Source organism: Pan troglodytes, chromosome 2, assembly GCF_028858775.2.
Source record: "Pan troglodytes isolate AG18354 chromosome 2, NHGRI_mPanTro3-v2.0_pri, whole genome shotgun sequence".
In the NCBI taxonomy this organism is placed as follows: domain Eukaryota; kingdom Metazoa; phylum Chordata; class Mammalia; order Primates; family Hominidae; genus Pan; species Pan troglodytes.
In genome coordinates this window covers 42,122,501-42,141,385 of record NC_086015.1, presented here as the reverse complement: position 1 = coordinate 42,141,385, position 18,885 = coordinate 42,122,501, and the positions used below count along the sequence as shown (strand labels likewise).

The 18,885-nt window shown below is 52.4% G+C and overlaps 2 protein-coding genes across 27 annotated transcripts in view; one reads left to right on the top strand and one right to left on the bottom strand.

The window, feature by feature from the left end:
* Positions 1 to 25: 25 nt before the first annotated feature.
* Positions 26 to 14,430, top strand: ACAA1 (acetyl-CoA acyltransferase 1). 2 transcript variants are annotated; one of them, XM_001171323.6, is made up of 12 exons: positions 26 to 360; positions 540 to 633; positions 3,156 to 3,213; positions 5,161 to 5,240; positions 5,527 to 5,569; positions 7,772 to 7,870; positions 9,293 to 9,373; positions 10,457 to 10,647; positions 10,816 to 10,995; positions 11,276 to 11,331; positions 11,447 to 11,592; positions 14,023 to 14,430. In XM_001171323.6, exons 1-12 carry the CDS (start codon positions 190 to 192, stop codon positions 14,096 to 14,098), a joined length of 1,275 nt encoding a protein of 424 aa, XP_001171323.1. In that variant the 5' UTR covers positions 26 to 189; the 3' UTR covers positions 14,099 to 14,430. The 2 variants fall into 2 exon arrangements, with proteins under 2 accessions (XP_001171323.1, XP_009443455.1); XM_009445180.4 differs by lacking the exon at positions 9,293 to 9,373 and having other exon boundaries at positions 103 to 360.
* The window catches only part of DLEC1 (DLEC1 cilia and flagella associated protein), an 82,497-nt gene continuing 78,024 nt past the window's right edge, over positions 14,413 to 18,885 (bottom strand). For 11 of the 25 annotated variants that reach the window (XR_010155154.1, XR_010155157.1, XR_010155159.1 and 8 more), the window contains 4 exons: positions 16,539 to 16,700; positions 15,364 to 15,517; positions 14,951 to 15,074; positions 14,413 to 14,856 (listed from right to left, as the gene is read on the bottom strand). Coding sequence is in view for 18 of the 25 variants with exons in the window: in XM_016940705.4 (XP_016796194.3) it covers positions 14,733 to 14,856; positions 14,951 to 15,074; positions 15,364 to 15,517; positions 16,539 to 16,700 (564 nt within the window). In the remaining 7 variants the exon portion in view is untranslated. Of the gene's footprint in view, positions 14,857 to 14,950; positions 15,075 to 15,161; positions 15,518 to 16,538; positions 16,701 to 17,059 lie in introns of all 25 variants that reach the window. The other 14 variants (XM_054681671.2, XM_054681672.2, XM_054681674.2 and 11 more) reach the window with 3 other exon arrangements.

Here is an 18,885-nt window from a genome sequence, read left to right as displayed (position 1 = left end):
ACCTTGTGGTTGGCTGAGGCTGGAGGTGGACGGGACTTTTAGAGGGTCGCTCGCGTCTGTTCGCAGAGCTGTGGGCGGAGTTGAGGCCTTGGAGGCTGAGATGTGGTTCTGCGCGTGCGCGGACGGCTGTCTGTTAACTCCGCGGTCAGTTTCCGGACTGGTGGCTGGTCTGCAGGGTTGACCTGCGCAATGCAGAGGCTGCAGGTAGTGCTGGGCCACCTGAGGGGTCCGGCCGATTCCGGCTGGATGCCGCAGGCCGCGCCTTGCCTGAGCGGTGCCCCGCAGGCCTCGGCCGCGGACGTGGTGGTGGTGCACGGGCGGCGCACGGCCATCTGCCGGGCGGGCCGCGGCGGCTTCAAGGTGAGGCCCGAGGGTCTGGGCGCCGAGTGTGGGAAGACGCCGGCGCGGGCTGGGGTCCGGTTCGTATGTTTGGTTATCCTGGACGCCGGAGGCAGCTCCGCACCCAGCTGTGGTCGCTTTGTCTCCCTGGGGTGGGCATGGGGGAGTGGGGGTCACTGCGGCTGCTCTTTCTGCTGCAGGACACCACCCCCGACGAGCTTCTCTCGGCAGTCATGACCGCGGTTCTCAAGGACGTGAATCTGAGGCCGGAACAGCTGGGGGACATCTGTGTCGGTGAGCGAACCACTCAGGCCCTGCGCTGGGCCTTCCCCGTTCTTCCGTTCGTTCAGAGCTCTCCTCACCTCCCCACCCCGAGTTTTCACTGGGGGAACCTCCATGGCCTTGACCTTTGAAGGGGTCCTGCCCCTCCACACCTGTGGGTATTTCTCGTCAGATGGGAGGAGAGACTGAGAAAAGAAATAAGACGCAGAGATAAAGTGTAGAGTGGGCCCAGGTGACCGGCATCGGTCTCCGAGTTCCCTCAGTATTTATTGATTACTATTTTCACTATCTCGGCAAGGGGAGTGCGGCAGTGTGGGGGAAAGGAAGAGAGATCAGACTGTTACTGTGTCTGTGTAGAAAAGGAAGACATAAGAAACTCCATTTTGATCTGTACTAAGAAAAATTTTTCTGCCTTGAGATGCTGTTAATCTGTAGCCTTAGCCCCAACCCTGTGCTCACAGAAACATGTGCTGTATTGAATCAAGGTTTGAGGGATTTGGGCTGTGCAGGATGTGGCTTGTTAACCATTTGTTTGCAGGCAGTATGCTTGGTAAAAGTCATCGCCATTCTCCATTCTCGATTAACCAGGTACACAGTGCACTGCGAAAGGCCGCAGGGACCTCTGCCCAAGAAAGCCTGGGTATTGTCCACGTTTCCCCCCACTGAGATTGTCTGAGATATGGCCTAGTGGGAAGGGAAAGACCTTACAGTCCCCCAGCCCGACACCCGTAAAGGGTCTGTGCTGAGGAGAATTAGTAAAAGAGAAAGGCCTCTTTGCAGTTGAGATAAGAGGAAAGCATCTGTCTCCTGCTTGTCCCTGGGAATGGAATGTCTCGGTGTAAAACCCAACCATACATTCTATTTCCTGAGATAGGAGAAAACCGCCTTATGGCTGCAGGTGAGACATGCTGGCGGCAATACTGCTCTTTACTGCACTGAGATGTTTGTGTAAAGTCAAACATAAATCTGGCCTATGTGCACATCCAGGCACAGCACCTTTCCTTAAACTTACTTATGACATTGAGTCCTTTGCTCACATTTTTTCCTGTTGACCCCCTCCCCACCATTACCTTATAGTAATGGTATATAATGCCACATCCCTCTTGCCAAGATAGTAGAGATAGTGATCAATAAATACTGAGGGAACTCAGAGACCAGTGCCGGTGTAGGTCCTCAATTGCTGAGCACCAGTCCCCTGGGCCCACTTTTCTTCCTCTATACTTTGTCTCTGTGTCATTTCTTTTCTCAGTTTCTCGTCTCCACCTTGCGAGAAATACCCATAGGTGTGGAGGGGCAAGCCCTCTTCAGGCAAAACGGGGTGAACAGGGTGATGGTGGGGAGAAGGTCAGCAGGAAAACATGTGAGTAAAGGAATCTGCATCATAAATAAGTTCAAGGGAAGGTACTGTGCTGAGATGTGCATGTAGGCTAGATTTTTGTTTCTCTTTACCCAGACATCTCAGTGTAGCAAAGAGTAACCGAGCAGTATTGCTGCCAGCATATTTCGCCTCCAGCCACAGGGCGGTTTTCTCCTATCTCAGTAAATAGAACCAATAGTCGGCTTTACACCGAGACATTCCGTTCCCAGGGATGTGCGGGAAATAGAGGCCTTCCTCTTTTACTAATCCTCCTCAGCACAGACCCTTTACAGGTGTCGGGCTGGGGGACAGTAAGGTCTTTCCCTTCCCACGAGGCCATATCTCAGGCTGTCTCAGTGGGGGGAAACCTTGGACAAATACCCAGGCTTTCTTGGGCAGAGGTCCCTGCGGCTTTCCACAGTGCATCATGTCCCTGGTTAATAGAGAATGGAGAATGACGATGACTTTTACCAAGCATACTGTCTGCAAACATATGTTGACAAGGCACATCCCGCACAGTCCTAAATCCTTTAAACCTTGATTCAATATAGCACATGTTTTTGTGAGCACAGAGTTGGGGCTAAAGTTACAGATTAACAGCATCTCAAAGCAGAAACAATTTTTCTTTGTACAGATCAACATGGAGTTTCTTATGTCTTCCTTTTCTACATACACGCGGTAACAATCTGATCTTTCTTTTCCCCACAACCTTCAGTCCAGCCCTCTATTCCACCCCTCACCTTGAAATACAGCAATATGATATGGCAAGAGTCTTATCCAGCGGATGCCACCCCTAGGTCGGCAATCACTGTTCCACCTCTCTGGGGTGACAGCAGGGCTCACAGGAGGATACCTGGGGAGATGTGCATTTTCAGAAACTCCCATTTCACTTTTAAGGGCAGACAACCTGCCCATCTGTGCTGATTTGGAAAAGCTGGGTGCATGGGCAAGTGAGCGTGGGACCCTCAGGGACAGGAGCTGGTGGATGACCAGGACAAGCTGTTGTATGGCTGGCTCTCCCTGCCCCAAACCCTGATGTTCCAGAGTTGCAAGTGAGCCTGCCAAGGGCTAGTGTCCCGAAGAAAGATCTGGAATGCCTCATCTCTGGTTTTCACAGCTATACTTTAGTGCCCAGAACACCACCACCTGGCACTGAATGAAAGTTTGTTGTCCACAGGAAATGTGCTGCAGCCTGGGGCCGGGGCAATCATGGCCCGAATCGCCCAGTTTCTGAGGTAAACTTTTCTAGTTCTAGCCATGGGTTGGCCATTTTGACACTTTACTGGGCCCAGGCCCCAGGAAACTCAGTGTGCAGGTTGGGGAGAATAAGGTTGGACACCAGAATGAGGCAACGAGAGTCCTTGGCTCCCTGCTCTTGTGGACTCAACCTCTCCCCTACTTTGAAGTGCTGAGCCAGGATACACAAAACCTTTGGGACTGGAGCAGAAGTTCTCTGTAGCTTGATTTTTAGCCAAAGCCAGGTTGTCATTTGCCTTTTGTGAGTGTGGACTCTGTCCTCATTTGTCAGGTGAGTAACCAAGTAAGAATGCTGAAAAGTGACTTTCAGCCTTTTTACTAGTTGAGCTGAGAACTCCAGTCATATCCCACTAGCAGAGACTTTGGGATAGGACAGAACCATGGGGAAGGAGGACCCTCAGGAGGAGACCTGGTCAACTTTCCTTTAAGCGCCTGCAGGGGAAAGAGTGCTTAAATTATTTTCATGTGTAGATTTAAGAACTGCTTGGCTTTGTACTTCTAGATGCATAAATAAATAAATAGGAACATTAGCTAGTGAAGGAACAGGAAAACAAAAACCCTCTAGGAACTGGGAGAGGTTTAGACTGCCCAGCCTGTAGTTCAAGGCCCCCTACAATCTGGCTCCAAACTTACCTTCCAGCCTCATCTCCTAGCTGCTTACTCACCTTGACTTTTCTTCGTTCAGCCGGCTGTGGGCCTACTGTCTTCCCTGATATGGTCATTCTGTCTCCTTGAAGTGCTAGCCCTACCTCCTCTTTCTGCCCTAGACAGAAAGACAAACCCTGCCTAAACACAGTCTGACCATTTTGGCATGACTTATCCAGGCTCTCAGGCTGAAATTGAGAGCCCCTTCCTCTCCAGCAGTAGCCATATACTTCCTTGTGATGTGGTTTGCCCTCTTGCCCTATTATTTCAGTCTCTGATAGTTGATTCATTTTCTGTGTGTTGGTTGGGCATCCTCTAGGGCACAGTGTTATAAGCATCGCAGCATCCCTCAGGTGATGCCTTGTGGTAAGTAGGTATTTAGTGAACACTTGGTGGATTGAGTGAAGGAATGGTAACTACCTGCTAGGGAGTTAAGGGACCCTGGAGGGGTCAAACAGGCTGCACAGGAGGCTATCCACCTGAGAGAGTCTCTGCAGAGCCTGGCCTGGGCACTAGTTCAGAGGTTCCCAACTCTGGCTACACACCAGAATCACCAGGATGCTTCCACTCCCTCAGATTCTGAGTCTGTGGGTCTGAGGAGGTCTGGAAATTTCCCTAGGGCTTTGTACTATTGGCCGAGGCAGGTTACATCAGGAGGGGAAGCCCTACTAGCTTCCAGGGCTAAGAACAGTATGAGAGTCTTGGGGAACCTACCAGAGCAATGGATGTTAGAATATATGATGCCCATCAGAGTGCTTCGTCTAGGTGGGATCAGGCTTTCAAGAGTCCATGGGAACATGCAGGGTTAGCTATGTGATTACTGGTAAGGCCGAGCGGTCCCTGGCCTCAGACTTTAGGCATTTCTTTTGCTCTGGTGCTCTGTCCCAGCAGCAGTTCCTTTTCTCTGTTTTTTGGGGGAAACAGAGATACACAGTTTTCATTTCTGAATCTTCAAAGGGAGAGAGAGAAGGATCCCTGTGGCCCAAACAGGCTTCCCTTGCCTTTGGGCTGTGCTTGGTCTTTGATTGAAGATTCTCATAGGAATAGAAGGGAATGTGCTTGTGGGGCCCTGGGGAGCAAGTGCCTGCAGAGATGGGGTCTGCCCAGTAGCTGCTCACCCCCATTCCATGGATCTGGCCTGGCATGGGGGCAGAGCTGCTGGGTTTGTTCCCCTGCCCTTTACATCCCTTGAGGGGGGCAGTTAGAAGCATAGGACTGCTTTCCATGAGAGCCTGGCATGGAATTGGGGGCTGATTCTACTCTCTCACCTTCTGTTTCAGTGACATCCCGGAGACTGTGCCTTTGTCCACTGTCAATAGACAGTGTTCGTCGGGGCTACAGGCAGTGGCCAGCATAGCAGGTAAGTTATGACTGGGTGGGTGCCTTGGTCCTGGACCTGTGGGTTTGGGTCAGCAAAGTCGCTGTCTGCCGGGCAAGCAATAACGATTTCTGAGAGGACTCTAACCACAGAAAGAGTGCAGGAGCGCCCCCTACCACTGCCCAAAGCCTTCTCTGAACACTCCTGGGTCTTCCATTTCTGAGGCTGGGGCTGAGTCCCATCTAGAGACCAGGTGGGGAAGAGGCTCCACTGCTTCCAGAACAGGTGGACTCTGGCAAAGGATGTTTATGAAATGCTTTTGTTGCAGGTGGCATCAGAAATGGGTCTTATGACATTGGCATGGCCTGTGGGTAAGAATTTTTTTCTGCCAGAGCTTATTAACCAACTTGTGACAATAAAACTAATTTTCATCTGAGTTCTCAGAGGCCATGATTTCAGGATTCCCCCCATCCCCTTTAGGGAGCTGGCCAGGAGTGGGTTCTCACATGCAGGTTAAGAGTGGCTACCAACTCTGGCTGCTCAGGAATCACTCACACCTCTCAGCACTAGCAGGGGAGGGGAATTGGCCTCTAAAAGCTTACTTTCTTGGAAATCTTTCAGGCTGGAAAAGGTGGGAAAACATTTTGAGAAAATCCAGCATTTCGGTTTCCTTTGGGGGCCCTTGTTGATTCATGATGCTGCTGAGAGAGAAGTTGCAGTTTGGGTTCCCTAAAGCCAGGGACAGCGCCTACTGCATAACTAGTTTGTTCATTTTACTAGGCTGTCTGTCCCTTTGTCTCCCCACCTTGGTACCAGTGTGGAAACTTCCAGCTGCCTATGGGCTATGAGGGACATAATTAGATCTGTGGTGGTTTGGTCACTGTCACCTCCACCTAGACTGTGGCTCCATCGGCTGCAGCAAATGGAGCTGCAGAAGTTGTATTTGGCAGTGCCTCCAGGGAAGGTCAGGGCACAGGTGCCCAGGCTTGGGTGGGCATCTGGTGCTGGGAGGGCAGGGGAGTAAGGTCTTTGGCAGGCTGGGGGAGGTGAGCAGCCCCAGGGTTCTGACATGCCCCCGCTGCCTTTCGCATCCTCTTTAGAGTATTTCTTGAGAGGACGCATTGCTGGCCCCTGTCCCAGGGCTGTGGCAGCTGTCACTGAGTTGTAATGACCTATGTCTACAGTTGTAAATAAAGCCAAAGACCACTCTGCAAGGACTTTGGCTGGGCAAAGGCCACTGCCGTTTGATTTCTCTTATGCTCTTCTATCTTACTGGGTGAGAGGTGGCGTGGATAACTTGAGAAGGGCTGGAGCTTTTATGAGTTTCTTAGAGAGTATCTGATTCCCAAGCAGGTTAAGGATGATGGTACTAGGATATTAAGATCTGGGCCAGGCCTGACACCCACATCATAGGCTGACTGTTCTCCATAGACTTTGATCAGCAAGTATTTAACACAGGGCACTCTAGTTGGAAGTGGGCTCTGGGGCCAGACTACCTAAATGTGGATCCAGGCTGGGTCACCATGGATAAGTTATACAGTCTTTCTAGACCTCAGTCTCCTGATCTATAAAATGGGGATACCTAGCTCAGCTCTGTTGAAGTTGAGAAGAATAAATGGAGTAATAGCAACAGTTTACACTGTGGAGTATTTGTCTGTTATGTGACTGACACTGAAGCACTCTAATATCTCAAAAGAATTCAGAATAGTGCCGGGCACGTGAAAAGCACTCAGTCAAGGTTATCTGTTATCATACCTTGAGGCGTTAGGGTCCCCCATGGCCTCAAAGCCCTTTTTTGACCACACTACACTGCCGTCTCCTTCCTCTCAGCTCATAGCACTTCCTTGTCTATGCAGGTCTGAATGCCCTTTGAGCTCAGCTTTGTGGTTACTTTTATTTTTATTTTATTTATTTATTTTTTTGAGACAGAGTCTCGCTCTGTCGCCCAGGCTGGAGTGCAGTGACACGATCTCATCTCACTGCAAGTTCCGCTTCCCGGGTTCACACCATTCTCCTGCCTCAGCCTCCCGCCCTGGCGCCTGCCACCACGCCCAGCTAATGTTTTGTGTTTTTAGTAGAGGCGGGGTTTCACCATGTTAGCCTCATGATCCACCCGCCTTGGCTTCCCAAAGTGCTGGGATTACAGGCGTGAGCCACCACAGCCGGCCTGTGGTTACTTTCAAATTGTCTCTTCTCCCTTCTGAATTTGTGGGCCCTGAGGGCAGGCCCTGGCTTGTGGATGTGTTTCCTCCTCTGTGGCTGACAGCAGAAGGCTTTTCTCTGGAATTGCCAGTTGGCTGATTTAGCAGTGTATAGGGAAGCATAGCCCTGCCCCCAGGAGTGTTTATTGTGCAGTGCTCTGTCCTGGGGTGGGGGTCGAAATAGAGACAGGGCTCAGTACTCGTGGCTGGGCCTTGCTGGCCAAGTGCCCTGCCTGTGACTCCCAGAGGCCCACTGGTCTTCTTAGGGCTCCCTGGCTATTTCCTAGCACTTGCCAAGTGTTCAGCTATCTCTGGAGGAGTCCTGCTAGGGCCCAGTTCACCTTACCTTCTCCTCCTCTTCCTCCTCCCCAGGGTGGAGTCCATGTCCCTGGCTGACAGAGGGAACCCTGGAAATATTACTTCGCGCTTGATGGAGAAGGAGAAGGCCAGAGATTGCCTGATTCCTATGGGGTGAGTGCTCCCATAGCTCTGTGTGCTTGTGCCCTCTCTGCCTGGGGCAGGGAGCCAAGGAACTTTATCATCTCTGTGGCTGGCGGTGCCAAGCCTTGGCCTCCTTCCTTTGGGCATGGTCTGCTCCGCAGGGACTTTGGGGATGAGACTTGATGTTGCCCTTGACTTCCATTTCCTGAAGCCCCCAGGTCCTCTCTGTGCCCCCGAGTTTCCAAACATCGCCCACCTTGTCACTCCCACACTGAGGTGCTCAGTCATAGGAAGGACAATGGTAGCTCCACTCCAAAGCCTTGGGGGCCTAGAAAGTTGAGAAGGCAGTGGGAAGCTTGTGATGACGGAACATGCTGGTGAGGGGAATTGGGCCCTGTCAGGTGCAACAAGAAAAGTATGTGGCATTTGGCCGGGTGCGGTGGCTCATGCCTGTAATCCCAGCACTTTGGGAGGCCGAGATGGGTGGATCACGAGGTCAGGAGATCGAGACCATCCTGGCTAACACAGTGAAACCCTGTCTCTACTGAAAATACAAAAAATTAGCCGGGCGCGGTGGTGAGTGCCTGTAGTCCCAGCTACTTGGGAGGCTGAGGCAGGAAAATGGCATGAACCTAGGAGGCAGAGGTTGCAGTGAGCTGAGATCGTGCCACTGCACTCCAGCCTGGGTGACAGAGGGAGACTCTGTCTCAAAAAAGAAAAAAAGAAAAGTATGTGGCGTTTGTATGGAACACTTTAGCTTCTCTGAGCCTCTGGGCCATCCCCAGGGTCTTTGGGCCAGGAGTCCTGGATCCACTAGACATATGAGGAGACTGAGGCTTGGAGAGGGGCAGTGCCATGGCTTCTTTCACATACTGTATCTCCAAGGGAAGCCTATAAAGCCAGAAACCCAGGCTGGAAGGCCTAGCTGTGGCTCTAGGTTCTCAGGATAAGCATAGACTCCAGCCAAGGTGACCAGGAAGCTTAGGTTTGGCCTTTCCAGAGGAGATTTGTGAGTCCTCATCTCCCTACATTGCAGCAGTCTTCCTTGAGGCATAGGAGAAGCTGGCCAGGAGTAGCCAACTAGTGCCCCCACCCAGGCCCTCCCCTGCTCCTTTTCTACCCTGCGCTGAGGCAGCTCACCCAGGGAACAAACTCCTTTCTGCAACTGCCCCCATGCAGGCTGCCCTCTCTTGAAGAAAGTCTCTTTGGTGTATGAGCTTCTCAGGATCTGGCCAGCATTGCTGACTTCCCTATCTGTGCCTTTATATCCACTTTCAGGGCAGGCTGTACCATATCCTGAGTCATCACTACTGTCTGTGGCATGGACTGGCCCTTACATCCTCTCCTGCCTACAGCCTTGGGAACCCAAAGTTCCAAGCACAGCTCTACAGCCTGGTCCCTTCCTCTAGGCTGTCAGACCAATGCCCACACTATCTGCTGTTTGTGTTCTAGGATAACCTCTGAGAATGTGGCTGAGCGGTTTGGCATTTCACGGGAGAAGCAGGATACCTTTGCCCTGGCTTCCCAGCAGAAGTGAGTGCTGCCTGGGGAGGAATGTTTAAAGGGCTGGAGAGTGAGGTTTTGAGTCTATCTAAGTGGTCTGAAGTGGCACCGTTTCGTGGTTACTGCTGGGCAGTGAGTGCTTTCCAGGCCTTGTGCCACCCAGGTTGGGGTGGGAAGTAGGAAGTGTCAGAGCCACTGTGAGTTGGTAGTACTTCCAGGTTCTATTACTGTCTGTTCACCCTGACTTTGCCCTAGCTAGGCCTCAGTTTCCCCCTCTGTTATTTTCTGGCTGTGGTTTGGGGACTGGACATTGTAGCCTGGAGTGTGGGGCCAGCAATGTTAGGGACTCTGGCATCCTAGCTTCTGGACCATGCTGGGTCTGTGGCAGCATCCTGAGGCAAGAACTGAGGACGATACCAGAGAAACCCCAGGGGCTCAGGCAGGCTAAGATTGGCAAGTCCCGGCTGTCCAGAGAGGAAAGCAAAAGCAGGGAGTGGTATCTGGGCCAGGTGGGCTTCCCTGAGGCAGTGATTCTTAGCCACTTTGGGTCACATAACCATTTGAAAATGTGTTAGAAGCCTTAGATTCCTTCCACTTGAATGTCCCTGGGCACTTACATGCTGCACATATCTGCAAGGGTCACCCTTAAATACCTTGTGCTTTAAAATTGCTTAAATACAAAAATACATGAGTAGTTTAGTATATGTCACTTTAAATAGGTGGAAACTGGGGAATAGATGACATCGAACTGTTGAGTTTGAGCAGAAAAGTTGGCAGAACCCAGCACAAATATTTCTGGGGTTCCATCCTCAGTTTAGCAGAGAGAATCAAGCAGGCTTAATCCCTCTTGGACAAAGGGCTCTAAGTGGAGGCACCACTTCCAAACACCCTTTCCCCCTTTGAGGTTGGGATTGGCCACGATCTGGAGGTCTGGGGCTGATGGTGAAGAAGGCCCTGTAAGGCCTTAGCCATGCCCTCAGAGCTCCCCCAAAGTCGAGCATGTCCCTGAATTTAGCAGCCTGAGCTTGTGTCTACCCAAATGGATAGGGGTTGGGGGCAGGGAGGAAGGGAACCCCAAGGGAGTCTGAAGCTGGCTGTCCATGGTGCTGGCAGGGCAGCAAGAGCCCAGAGCAAGGGCTGTTTCCAAGCTGAGATTGTGCCTGTGACCACCACGGTCCATGATGACAAGGGCACCAAGAGGAGCATCACTGTGACCCAGGATGAGGGTATCCGCCCCAGCACCACCATGGAGGGCCTGGCCAAACTGAAGCCTGCCTTCAAGAAAGATGGTTCTACCACAGCTGGTGAGACTGGTCCGGGGTGGGGGTATGAGAAAGCAGGCCATGGCCATGCTGAGTGCTGTACTATGGGAACCTGGAATAGACCAGGCCCCTCTGCAAAGTAGAAGTGGGAGGGCTGGGATCTCCTCATCCCCACCCCGATGCCTTCTTACCCCAACAGTTTGCCCCTAGGAAACTCTAGCCAGGTGAGTGATGGGGCAGCTGCCATCCTGCTGGCCCGGAGGTCCAAGGCAGAAGAGTTGGGCCTTCCCATCCTTGGGGTCCTGAGGTCTTATGCAGTGGTTGGGGTCCCACCTGACATCATGGGCATTGGACCTGCCTACGCCATCCCAGTAGCTTTGCAAAAAGCAGGTAAGGTGGCTCCTTCACATCGTATCTGGGTCCCACCTGGATCCTGCAGCTGCCCTGCATGCTGTTGCCAGGGGCATGAGGGTGGTCCTGTGGGTGCTGCAGAGTGGAGGTGGGGCAGGCTAGTGTCCCATACTTCAAGCCCTTCCTGACCCCACAGCTGGGATTGGCTCACCCTTCTGGAAGAGACACACACCAGGCAGCCTGTAGGCCCATGGATGGGGTGGGCCCCAGGGGAGGCAGAGGGCCAGTGTGTCAGCTCAGGTCTTTACCTTGTCTGCAGGGCTGACAGTGAGTGACGTGGACATCTTCGAGATCAATGAGGCCTTTGCAAGCCAGGTGAGCCCTTGTTTCTCAATGTTGCCTTGGCCCTGGAGAGCCGAGGTGGAGTGAGCGGGCAGGTGGTGCAGGGGAGGGGTAAGAGGGCTATAGCTGATGATCTGCCTCCTTCCAGGCTGCCTACTGTGTGGAGAAGCTACGACTCCCCCCTGAGAAGGTGAACCCTCTGGGGGGTGCAGTGGCCTTAGGGCACCCACTGGGCTGCACTGGGGCACGACAGGTCATCACGCTGCTCAATGAGCTGAAGCGCCGTGGGAAGAGGTAAGGCTTTGCTTCTGGCGGTGGGGTCATGGGGGGATACCCAAGTTAGGGCACCTGAAGGGCAGGGGATAGAGGTAGGTGGGCTTTGGATCATAATCTCGACAGACACAGTCCTGAGCACCATAATCCCAAATGTTGAAATCCCAAAAGATCAAAGTCCCTAAGGTCTTGGCTGGTCCAGAGGTAGTGAGTTATCTTGATTGTTCAGTTACAGATCAAACTCCATGTTCTACTCTTTACCCCCTTCTTACTTCTACACTTGACTAGTCAAGGAGAAAAATCCTTACTGTCTAAAATCCCAAAAATCACAATCTCAAAAGATTAAAATCCTGAATGTTGAAATCCTAATGTTGAATTCATGTTATGAATTCTAGGGAAGGGATTAGTGCATTTTCCGCTGTATGCAGGATAGTGCATCATATTAGTTATACCATGTAACTAATATGATGCAACCATTACCTTGTTATTGTCTTTATTTGAGTTAAGTATGGTTTAAGGAGATGTGAATGGGTGCTAAGTTGACAAGGAATGGACTTAATTTTGGGAATACCTAGAAACCTGACAAAGCATTGTTTTGGGTGTGTCTGTGACGGTGTTTGCAGAGGAGGTTAGAGTGTGCATCTGAGTGGACCAGGTGGGGAAGATCCGCCCTCAGTGTTGGCAGGCACCAGCTAATTGCCTGGGGCCCTGGAGAGAACAAATACAGAAGGTGAACTGTCTCTCTCAGAGCTGGGACACACTTTTTTTCTGCCTTGGACATCAGAAATTTGATTCCATGAAAGTGCATTATCACATTGACTTTGTAAGCCTTGTGCATGTACATAAAAATGTTGAAACTTCCTCAGTAAAAGAGGTGTGCTGTTTGTGCACCTGCATTTGTGAAAGATAAAATTTCTCAAGATCTTGGTTCTTTGGTTGACTACTTGTGCAGTGGTGACCCATCACAGGTTGGTTTGTTGAGACAGGGTCTTACTCCGGCGCCCAGGCTGGAGTGGAGTGGCTCCATGTTGGCTCACTGCAACCTCTGCTTCCCTGACTCAAGCAATCCTCCCACCTCAGCCTCCTGAGTAGCTGAGACTACACGTGGGTGCCACCACACCCAGCTAATTTTTTGTATTTTTTGTAGAGACAGGGTTTTGCTATGTTGCCCAGGCTGGTCTCGAACTCCTGGGCTCAAGTGATCTTCCCACCTTAGCTTCCAAAGTGCTGGGATTACAGGTGTGAGCCACAGTGCCTGGCTCCATCACAGTTTTTGATCAATCTCATCAAAAGACGTAGGTTGTCCATCATGGTATTCATATGACTGCAGTTATAAAGCTGGGTGCACATGATTACCAGCAATTTATACAGTTTGCTTTTAACCTATTTATGAATACAGTTTGTCTGTTTATAATTGTTATACTCCTGTGACTATTGTTAGCATACCTGAGTGTTTATGCTTGCAAAAATTTGTAATTATTTTCTATTTTATTGTGTAAAGTAGCCTGTGAAGTGTTCTGTTGTTTTTGTTTCTCAAATCCCCTTTTAAAAATGTACATTTTTTTTTTTTGACATGGAATCTCACTCTGTTGTCCAGGCTAGAGTGCAATGGTGTGATCTCGGCTCACTGCAACCTCTGCCTTTTGGGTTCAAGCAATTTTCCTGCCTCAGCCTCAGCCTCCCGAGTATCTGGGATTATAGGTGTCTGCCACCACACCCAGCTAATTTTTGTATTTTTGGTGGAGACAGGGTTTCACCATGTTGGCGAGGCTGGTCTTGAACTCCTGACCTCGTGATCCTCCCGCCTCGGCCTCCCAAAGTGTTGGGATTACAGGTTTGAGCCACCGTGCCTGGCCTAAAAATGTAAATATCTTTTAAATCAATCTTTTAAAGTTTTTTTCTAAGATGGGGTCTTGCTATATTGCCCAGGCTGGTCTTGAACTCCTAGGCACAAGTGATCCTCTTGCCTCAGCCTGCTGAATAGCTGGGACTACAAGTAGATGCCACCATGCCAGGCTTCCAAATTATTTTTTCCAGAATTATATTTTCAGGATTTTGATCTTTTAGGATTGTGATTTTCAGGATTTTAGACTTTAGGGATTTTGTTCTTCCAGGATTTCAACATTTGGGATGATTGTGTTTGGGATTGTGTCTTTTGGGATTATGATCGATCCCTGGGGAGGGGAACATGCACACAGAAACACCCTGAACTTAGGATGTAGGGGCATGATCCCTGTTTTCCTTAAGGGCCAGCCTTGAAAAGGATACTAGCCTGCAGTGGGCATCTGTCACCGTGTGTGTGCCCAAGTGGGAGGCCAGGGTACCGCTTGCCCACAGATCTGGTCTGATGGTTTTGCATCCTACTTGTCCATGACGTCCTTCTGGGTCAGCCTGGTCTGGAGGTAATTTGGTGGGTGCCTTTGCCCAGCCAATTAAGTTTTGTTTTCACAGGGCATACGGAGTGGTGTCCATGTGCATCGGGACTGGAATGGGAGCCGCTGCCGTCTTTGAATACCCTGGGAACTGAGTGAGGTCCCAGGCTGCAGGCGCTACGCAGACAGTCCTGCTGCTCTAGCAGCAAGGCAGTAACACCACAAAAGCAAAACCACATGGGAAAACTCAGCACTGGTGGTGGTGGCAGTGGACAGATCAAGGCACTTCAACTCATTTGGAAAATGTGAACACTGATGACATGGTATAGGAGTGGGTGGGATGTTGAGCCACCCATCAGACCCTCTTTAGCTGTGCAAGACAAAAGCAGCCTGGGTCACCCAGGCCACAAGGCCATGGTTAATTCTTAAGGCAAGGCGAATCCATGGATGAGAAGTGCAATGGGCATAGTAAAAGTGCATGAATTTATCTTAGTGGCTGTGGTTTTTTTCCAAGACTAATTTTGCCATACTGGTCTTTGCTATGCACTGAGTAGTGATCTCAATGTGGTGGTCTCTGCTGTGGTGTGGCCTGTCCTTTATGTTAGCTCTGAGGACATATCATGAGGGCCTAGGCTGAGACCATTGTGGAAGGGGGTTCTTCCATTCCAGGAGCTGCCCAGAGGTCCCCAGGTCCCCAAGTCTGTGTCTTTGTGCTGAAGAGCTGCTCCTAATCCCTGGGCAATGTTTTTTCTCCAGCTGGGGCCTGGGGCTGAGGGCTGGGGCGGAGCCTCAGGGCTGGTGAGGCAACATGTATCTCTCATCATAGGAGCCTCGGCCCCGGAGCCGCAGGGTGCAGGACTTCTCACCGAGCACACCTTCCACCACCATCGTGGACTCGTACAGCTCACTACTCCTGTGGGGAGCATGTGGGGGCTGAGGTTAGGAGGCACCTGGGCAGGGGGTCCAGGCTCTGTGGGCAGTTTGGGGAAGGTTGGAAGGGGCTGCACCTGGCAGTGAAGAAAACCTGCAAGGCGATGGAGGTTGGGGGTGCATTGGCAGATCGTGCTTCTAGCAGCCCACTGTTTGGGGAGACCCTGAAGGCCACAGCGGCCTTGGCTGGCTCCTGCTGGCCTGCACCAAAGGGAAGGGAAGACACATGAGTACAGGCAGCCCCATGTACTCCCACAGGAAGACTTTACCCACCCCCGGGGCCTGTACCTCTGGTCTTGCTCAGCACTGCAGGGCAGGGCAACCCTGAGATCATGTGGGATTGGGGGACTGGCTGCTCTGCAGAAATTCCAAGTGGTGCCTGCCCTAGGAGCCAGCATGCAGGGACAGCGCACAGGGGCCCCTTCCTGGGGGTCTTCTCTTGGCACAGCCCTGTAGGGGAACAGTGGGTAGGTGGGAGGGTAGGACATACCCATCAGCATAGTCCAGTAGCTTCGGCAGCCGCTCAGGTTCATCAGGTAGACCTCCCGGACTCGCTGCTGGCTCACAAAGCAGGTCCCAAAGTCCAACCAGCTGGTGGAGAGCTGCAGCTCAGGCACGGCCACCACAGCCCGCAGGGGCACCACCTGTGGGAGACCAGGCAACCTTGTCCATTCTGGGTGGGCTCTGAGCCAGGGCCTCTGGGACACAGAGAACCCTGCTGACCCCAAGTGCTGATGCTCCTGAAGAAAACGGGAAGCTCCCAGAAGTTGGCAGGGGGCCAGCGCCACCTTAAAAGGCCACAGGCTGCTACTGGGAGTCTGCACAGGGAAAGGGCCAGGGTGATGCCATCCATTCCCCCGCTGTCCCTGCCTCCCTAACTCATAAAGCTTCAGTCCCTGCACCCTGGCTGGTTGGGCTCTGCCCTCCTTCACCGCTCCTCCTGTGGTGGCCCCCAAGGCCCAGCCCTCAGCTCCTCTCAGCCGTGGACCATTTGTCTGTGTCCCTTGGCCGCAGGCCCCACCTGTGCCCTCCTCTATCTCCTGGCAGCCCCTGCATCACACTCAGGCACTGCCATGCACCATCCCACAGCCTCAACCCCAGCAGCTGCCCAGGTGCCAGGCTAGGGTGCCTCGGCTCCACTGCTCAGCCTCCTGCCCCCGGCCTCTCTGGAGTCCTCCCCAGGCCACTCCTTCACACTCCTTACTAGCAGCCCCTACTTAGCCTCCACACTACGGCCTGGTGACCTTCTGGTCCATGGTGCTTGCCCTGGTGCTTGAAGCCTGGCAAGCCCCAGGGCTGTCCTTCGCAGCTGCCTCAGGTGCTCTGTCCCACCCATCAGGCCTTTCTTTTGGCCTGGCTGTCAACGTGTTTCCCTTCCTTGATTAAATGGTGTTCAGGCTTCATGTACTTCCTCCCACAGGGAGCCTTCCCTGATTTCCCACACTCTGGCCCCTCACCTGGTTTTGAGCTCATGAGGCAGGTGAGGTTGGATGGCCCTCATCTCTCTGCACACAGGGCCTCTTCTAGGGGAGACTGAGCCCCAGGACAGGGGCAGGGGCTCCTTATTTCTGAGGGCCCTGCTAGGTCTTTCCTCCTCTGGCCCCAGCAGAACACAGCCCAGCCCACTTCCACCCTCCTCCACATGTAGGTGGGCCTGGGGCGTGCCTGAGTGGTCTGGTTGGTGTACTCCAGGAGCAGGTTCTGAGTAAACACCATCTCTCTCTCTCCACTCGCACTCTGCTGAATGTCCACCCCAGGCAGTGTCTGGTCGGCCGGGAGCTTCTGATAGGAGAGCAGCTCCAGGGAGAGTGAGAAGGACACGTTCACCTGAGCAGATGTGGACATGGTGTCAACTCCGGCTGCAGAGGGCAGGTGGCCACTTCCCCACCTGGAGCTCCATCCTCCTTTCCTCCCAGGCCCAGCCTTGCCCAGCCAACAGCCCAGCAGCTCCCCAACCTGGTGCTTTCATTCCACAAGCGCTGCCCAGCACCTACTCTGCCCAGCACCCTGCTAGTCTCAGGGACAAGTCATGTCTGCCCTCAGAGGTCAGAGGCTAGAAGGGAAGGGACATGAGCAAGTTGCCCTTTACAGCTTCAAATGCCCAGGGCTGTGGTTGGGCTCAGAGGCAGAGGAAGGACTTGGTCTGTGTGCTGAGGACAGTGAGGAGCCTCTGACAGGTCACTGACCTGGTGGGGAGGTGGGCTGCAGACCACACGAGTGTGATGATGCCAGACCAGGGGCTGAGGCTGTAACTGAGGCTGGACAGGATAAAGCTTGGACTCCTGGCTCCCAGCACAGGTCCTTGGTACAAGCTTCTCAGAATCAACTGTGAGGCACTTGTTAATAATATAAATTCTTGCGCCTCACCCAGACCTTCACATCTCTGGAGGTGGGGTCTGGGAGCTGCTGCCTTAACAAGCTTTGTCAAGGGTACTAATTTGCTGGGAGCAGTGGCTTACATCTGTAATCCCAGCACTTTGGGAGGCTGAATTGGGAGGATCGCTTGAGCCCAGGAGTTCAAGACCAGCCTGGGCAATATAATGAGACCTTATCTCTGCAAATAATAGCTGGGCATGGTGGCATGCGCCTGTGGTCCCAGCTACTTGGGAGGCCGAGGTGGGAGAATTGCTTGAACCCCCCAGGCAGTCGAGGCTTCAGTGAACCATGATCACGCCACTGCACTCCAGCCTAGGTGACACAGCAAGACCCAATCTAAAAAAAAAAAGGCCACTGATCTATTGCCAGGCTTAGAAACTGCTGTCCTAAACCAAGATATGGGTGTAGGGATGAAGAAAAGAGAATAGTGTTGGGAGAACTTTAGGAGGGGGCATCTGCAGGGCTTGGTGGCTTGGTCAGAGATGGGTCTAGGACAAGGGGTGCCAGAGCTCTGGGCATGAGCAAGGGGGCTGGGGGTGGTATTTGCTGAGACAAAATGCCACCACAAAAAGGAGGCACAGATGTGGGGCAGGACAAGGTGGGGAGGGGATGGGGAGTTCACTTTGGACAGATTGAGTTTGGCTCTACAGCCTGGGAGATAATTCTGGCCAGGAGCCAGAAACCTGAGCATTGTTAGCGCATGGAGGGTGAGATGCAGCACCATTAATTATGTGATGTCCTTTTTCTGGAACCGTTGGGCTTCCCCAGAGCTGCCAAGGACTTTTAAATGCCTGGTGGCTAACCGCCGTGTCTCCTTGGAAGCTCTGGTGGAATGGAACCTCTGGCTGTGCTCTGGGCCTTCCCCTCCATTTAGCTCGTTGAAGGGAGCAAACGCAAAGTGGGTCAAGGGAGCCATTCTGTCTTCTGCAGATCCGTGTGTGTCCCTGACCTCCATGATGAGGTCCTCGGGGAGTACCAGCATCTAGTACACAGCAGGCCCTCGCTACACAGTGGAGTATATATTGGATAGAAATAATATGGCTGTTCACTGAGGCTCTGGAAATGGATGAGACAACCCAGAAATGTGCAGAGTGAGGCTACGACCTGGCAGAGCTCAAGGGAGCACAGCATAAAGGGAAGCCCTCCAAGAAGAAGAAAGAGGGCCTCTGAAGCAGGAGGGGAAGTAGGAGACAGGGCGGGGCTGTCTCCCCTCAGCCTGCCTCTGCACACCCTGGAAGCCCACTGTGCAGATATGGGTGTGCGCACACTCAGCCTCATTCCAGTTGCCTCAGAGACCAGAGGAAGTTGATGGTTTCCACTGAGGTTCTGACATTCCCAAGACCTTCCCCTACCTAACCAACTCTGAAAATCCAGGATCCAATTGTCACTGAGAATAAGTCAGAAGAGGAAAATTTACGTTAGAACCTGGAGTGTCTTACAATTACGGCAACCCCATGGGCTCACCTGAGCTGGGACACAAACCCTGAGCTTGCACAGGAGGACGGAGTCTGTGTGGGAAGGGGAGGTGCTCACAGGAATGCATCAGCCTCTGCCAGCATCTCAGCAGTGGGGACTAATAGGGAAAGGGAAGTCTGGGGACATTTATGGAACACGTGCACGCATGTATGTGAACACA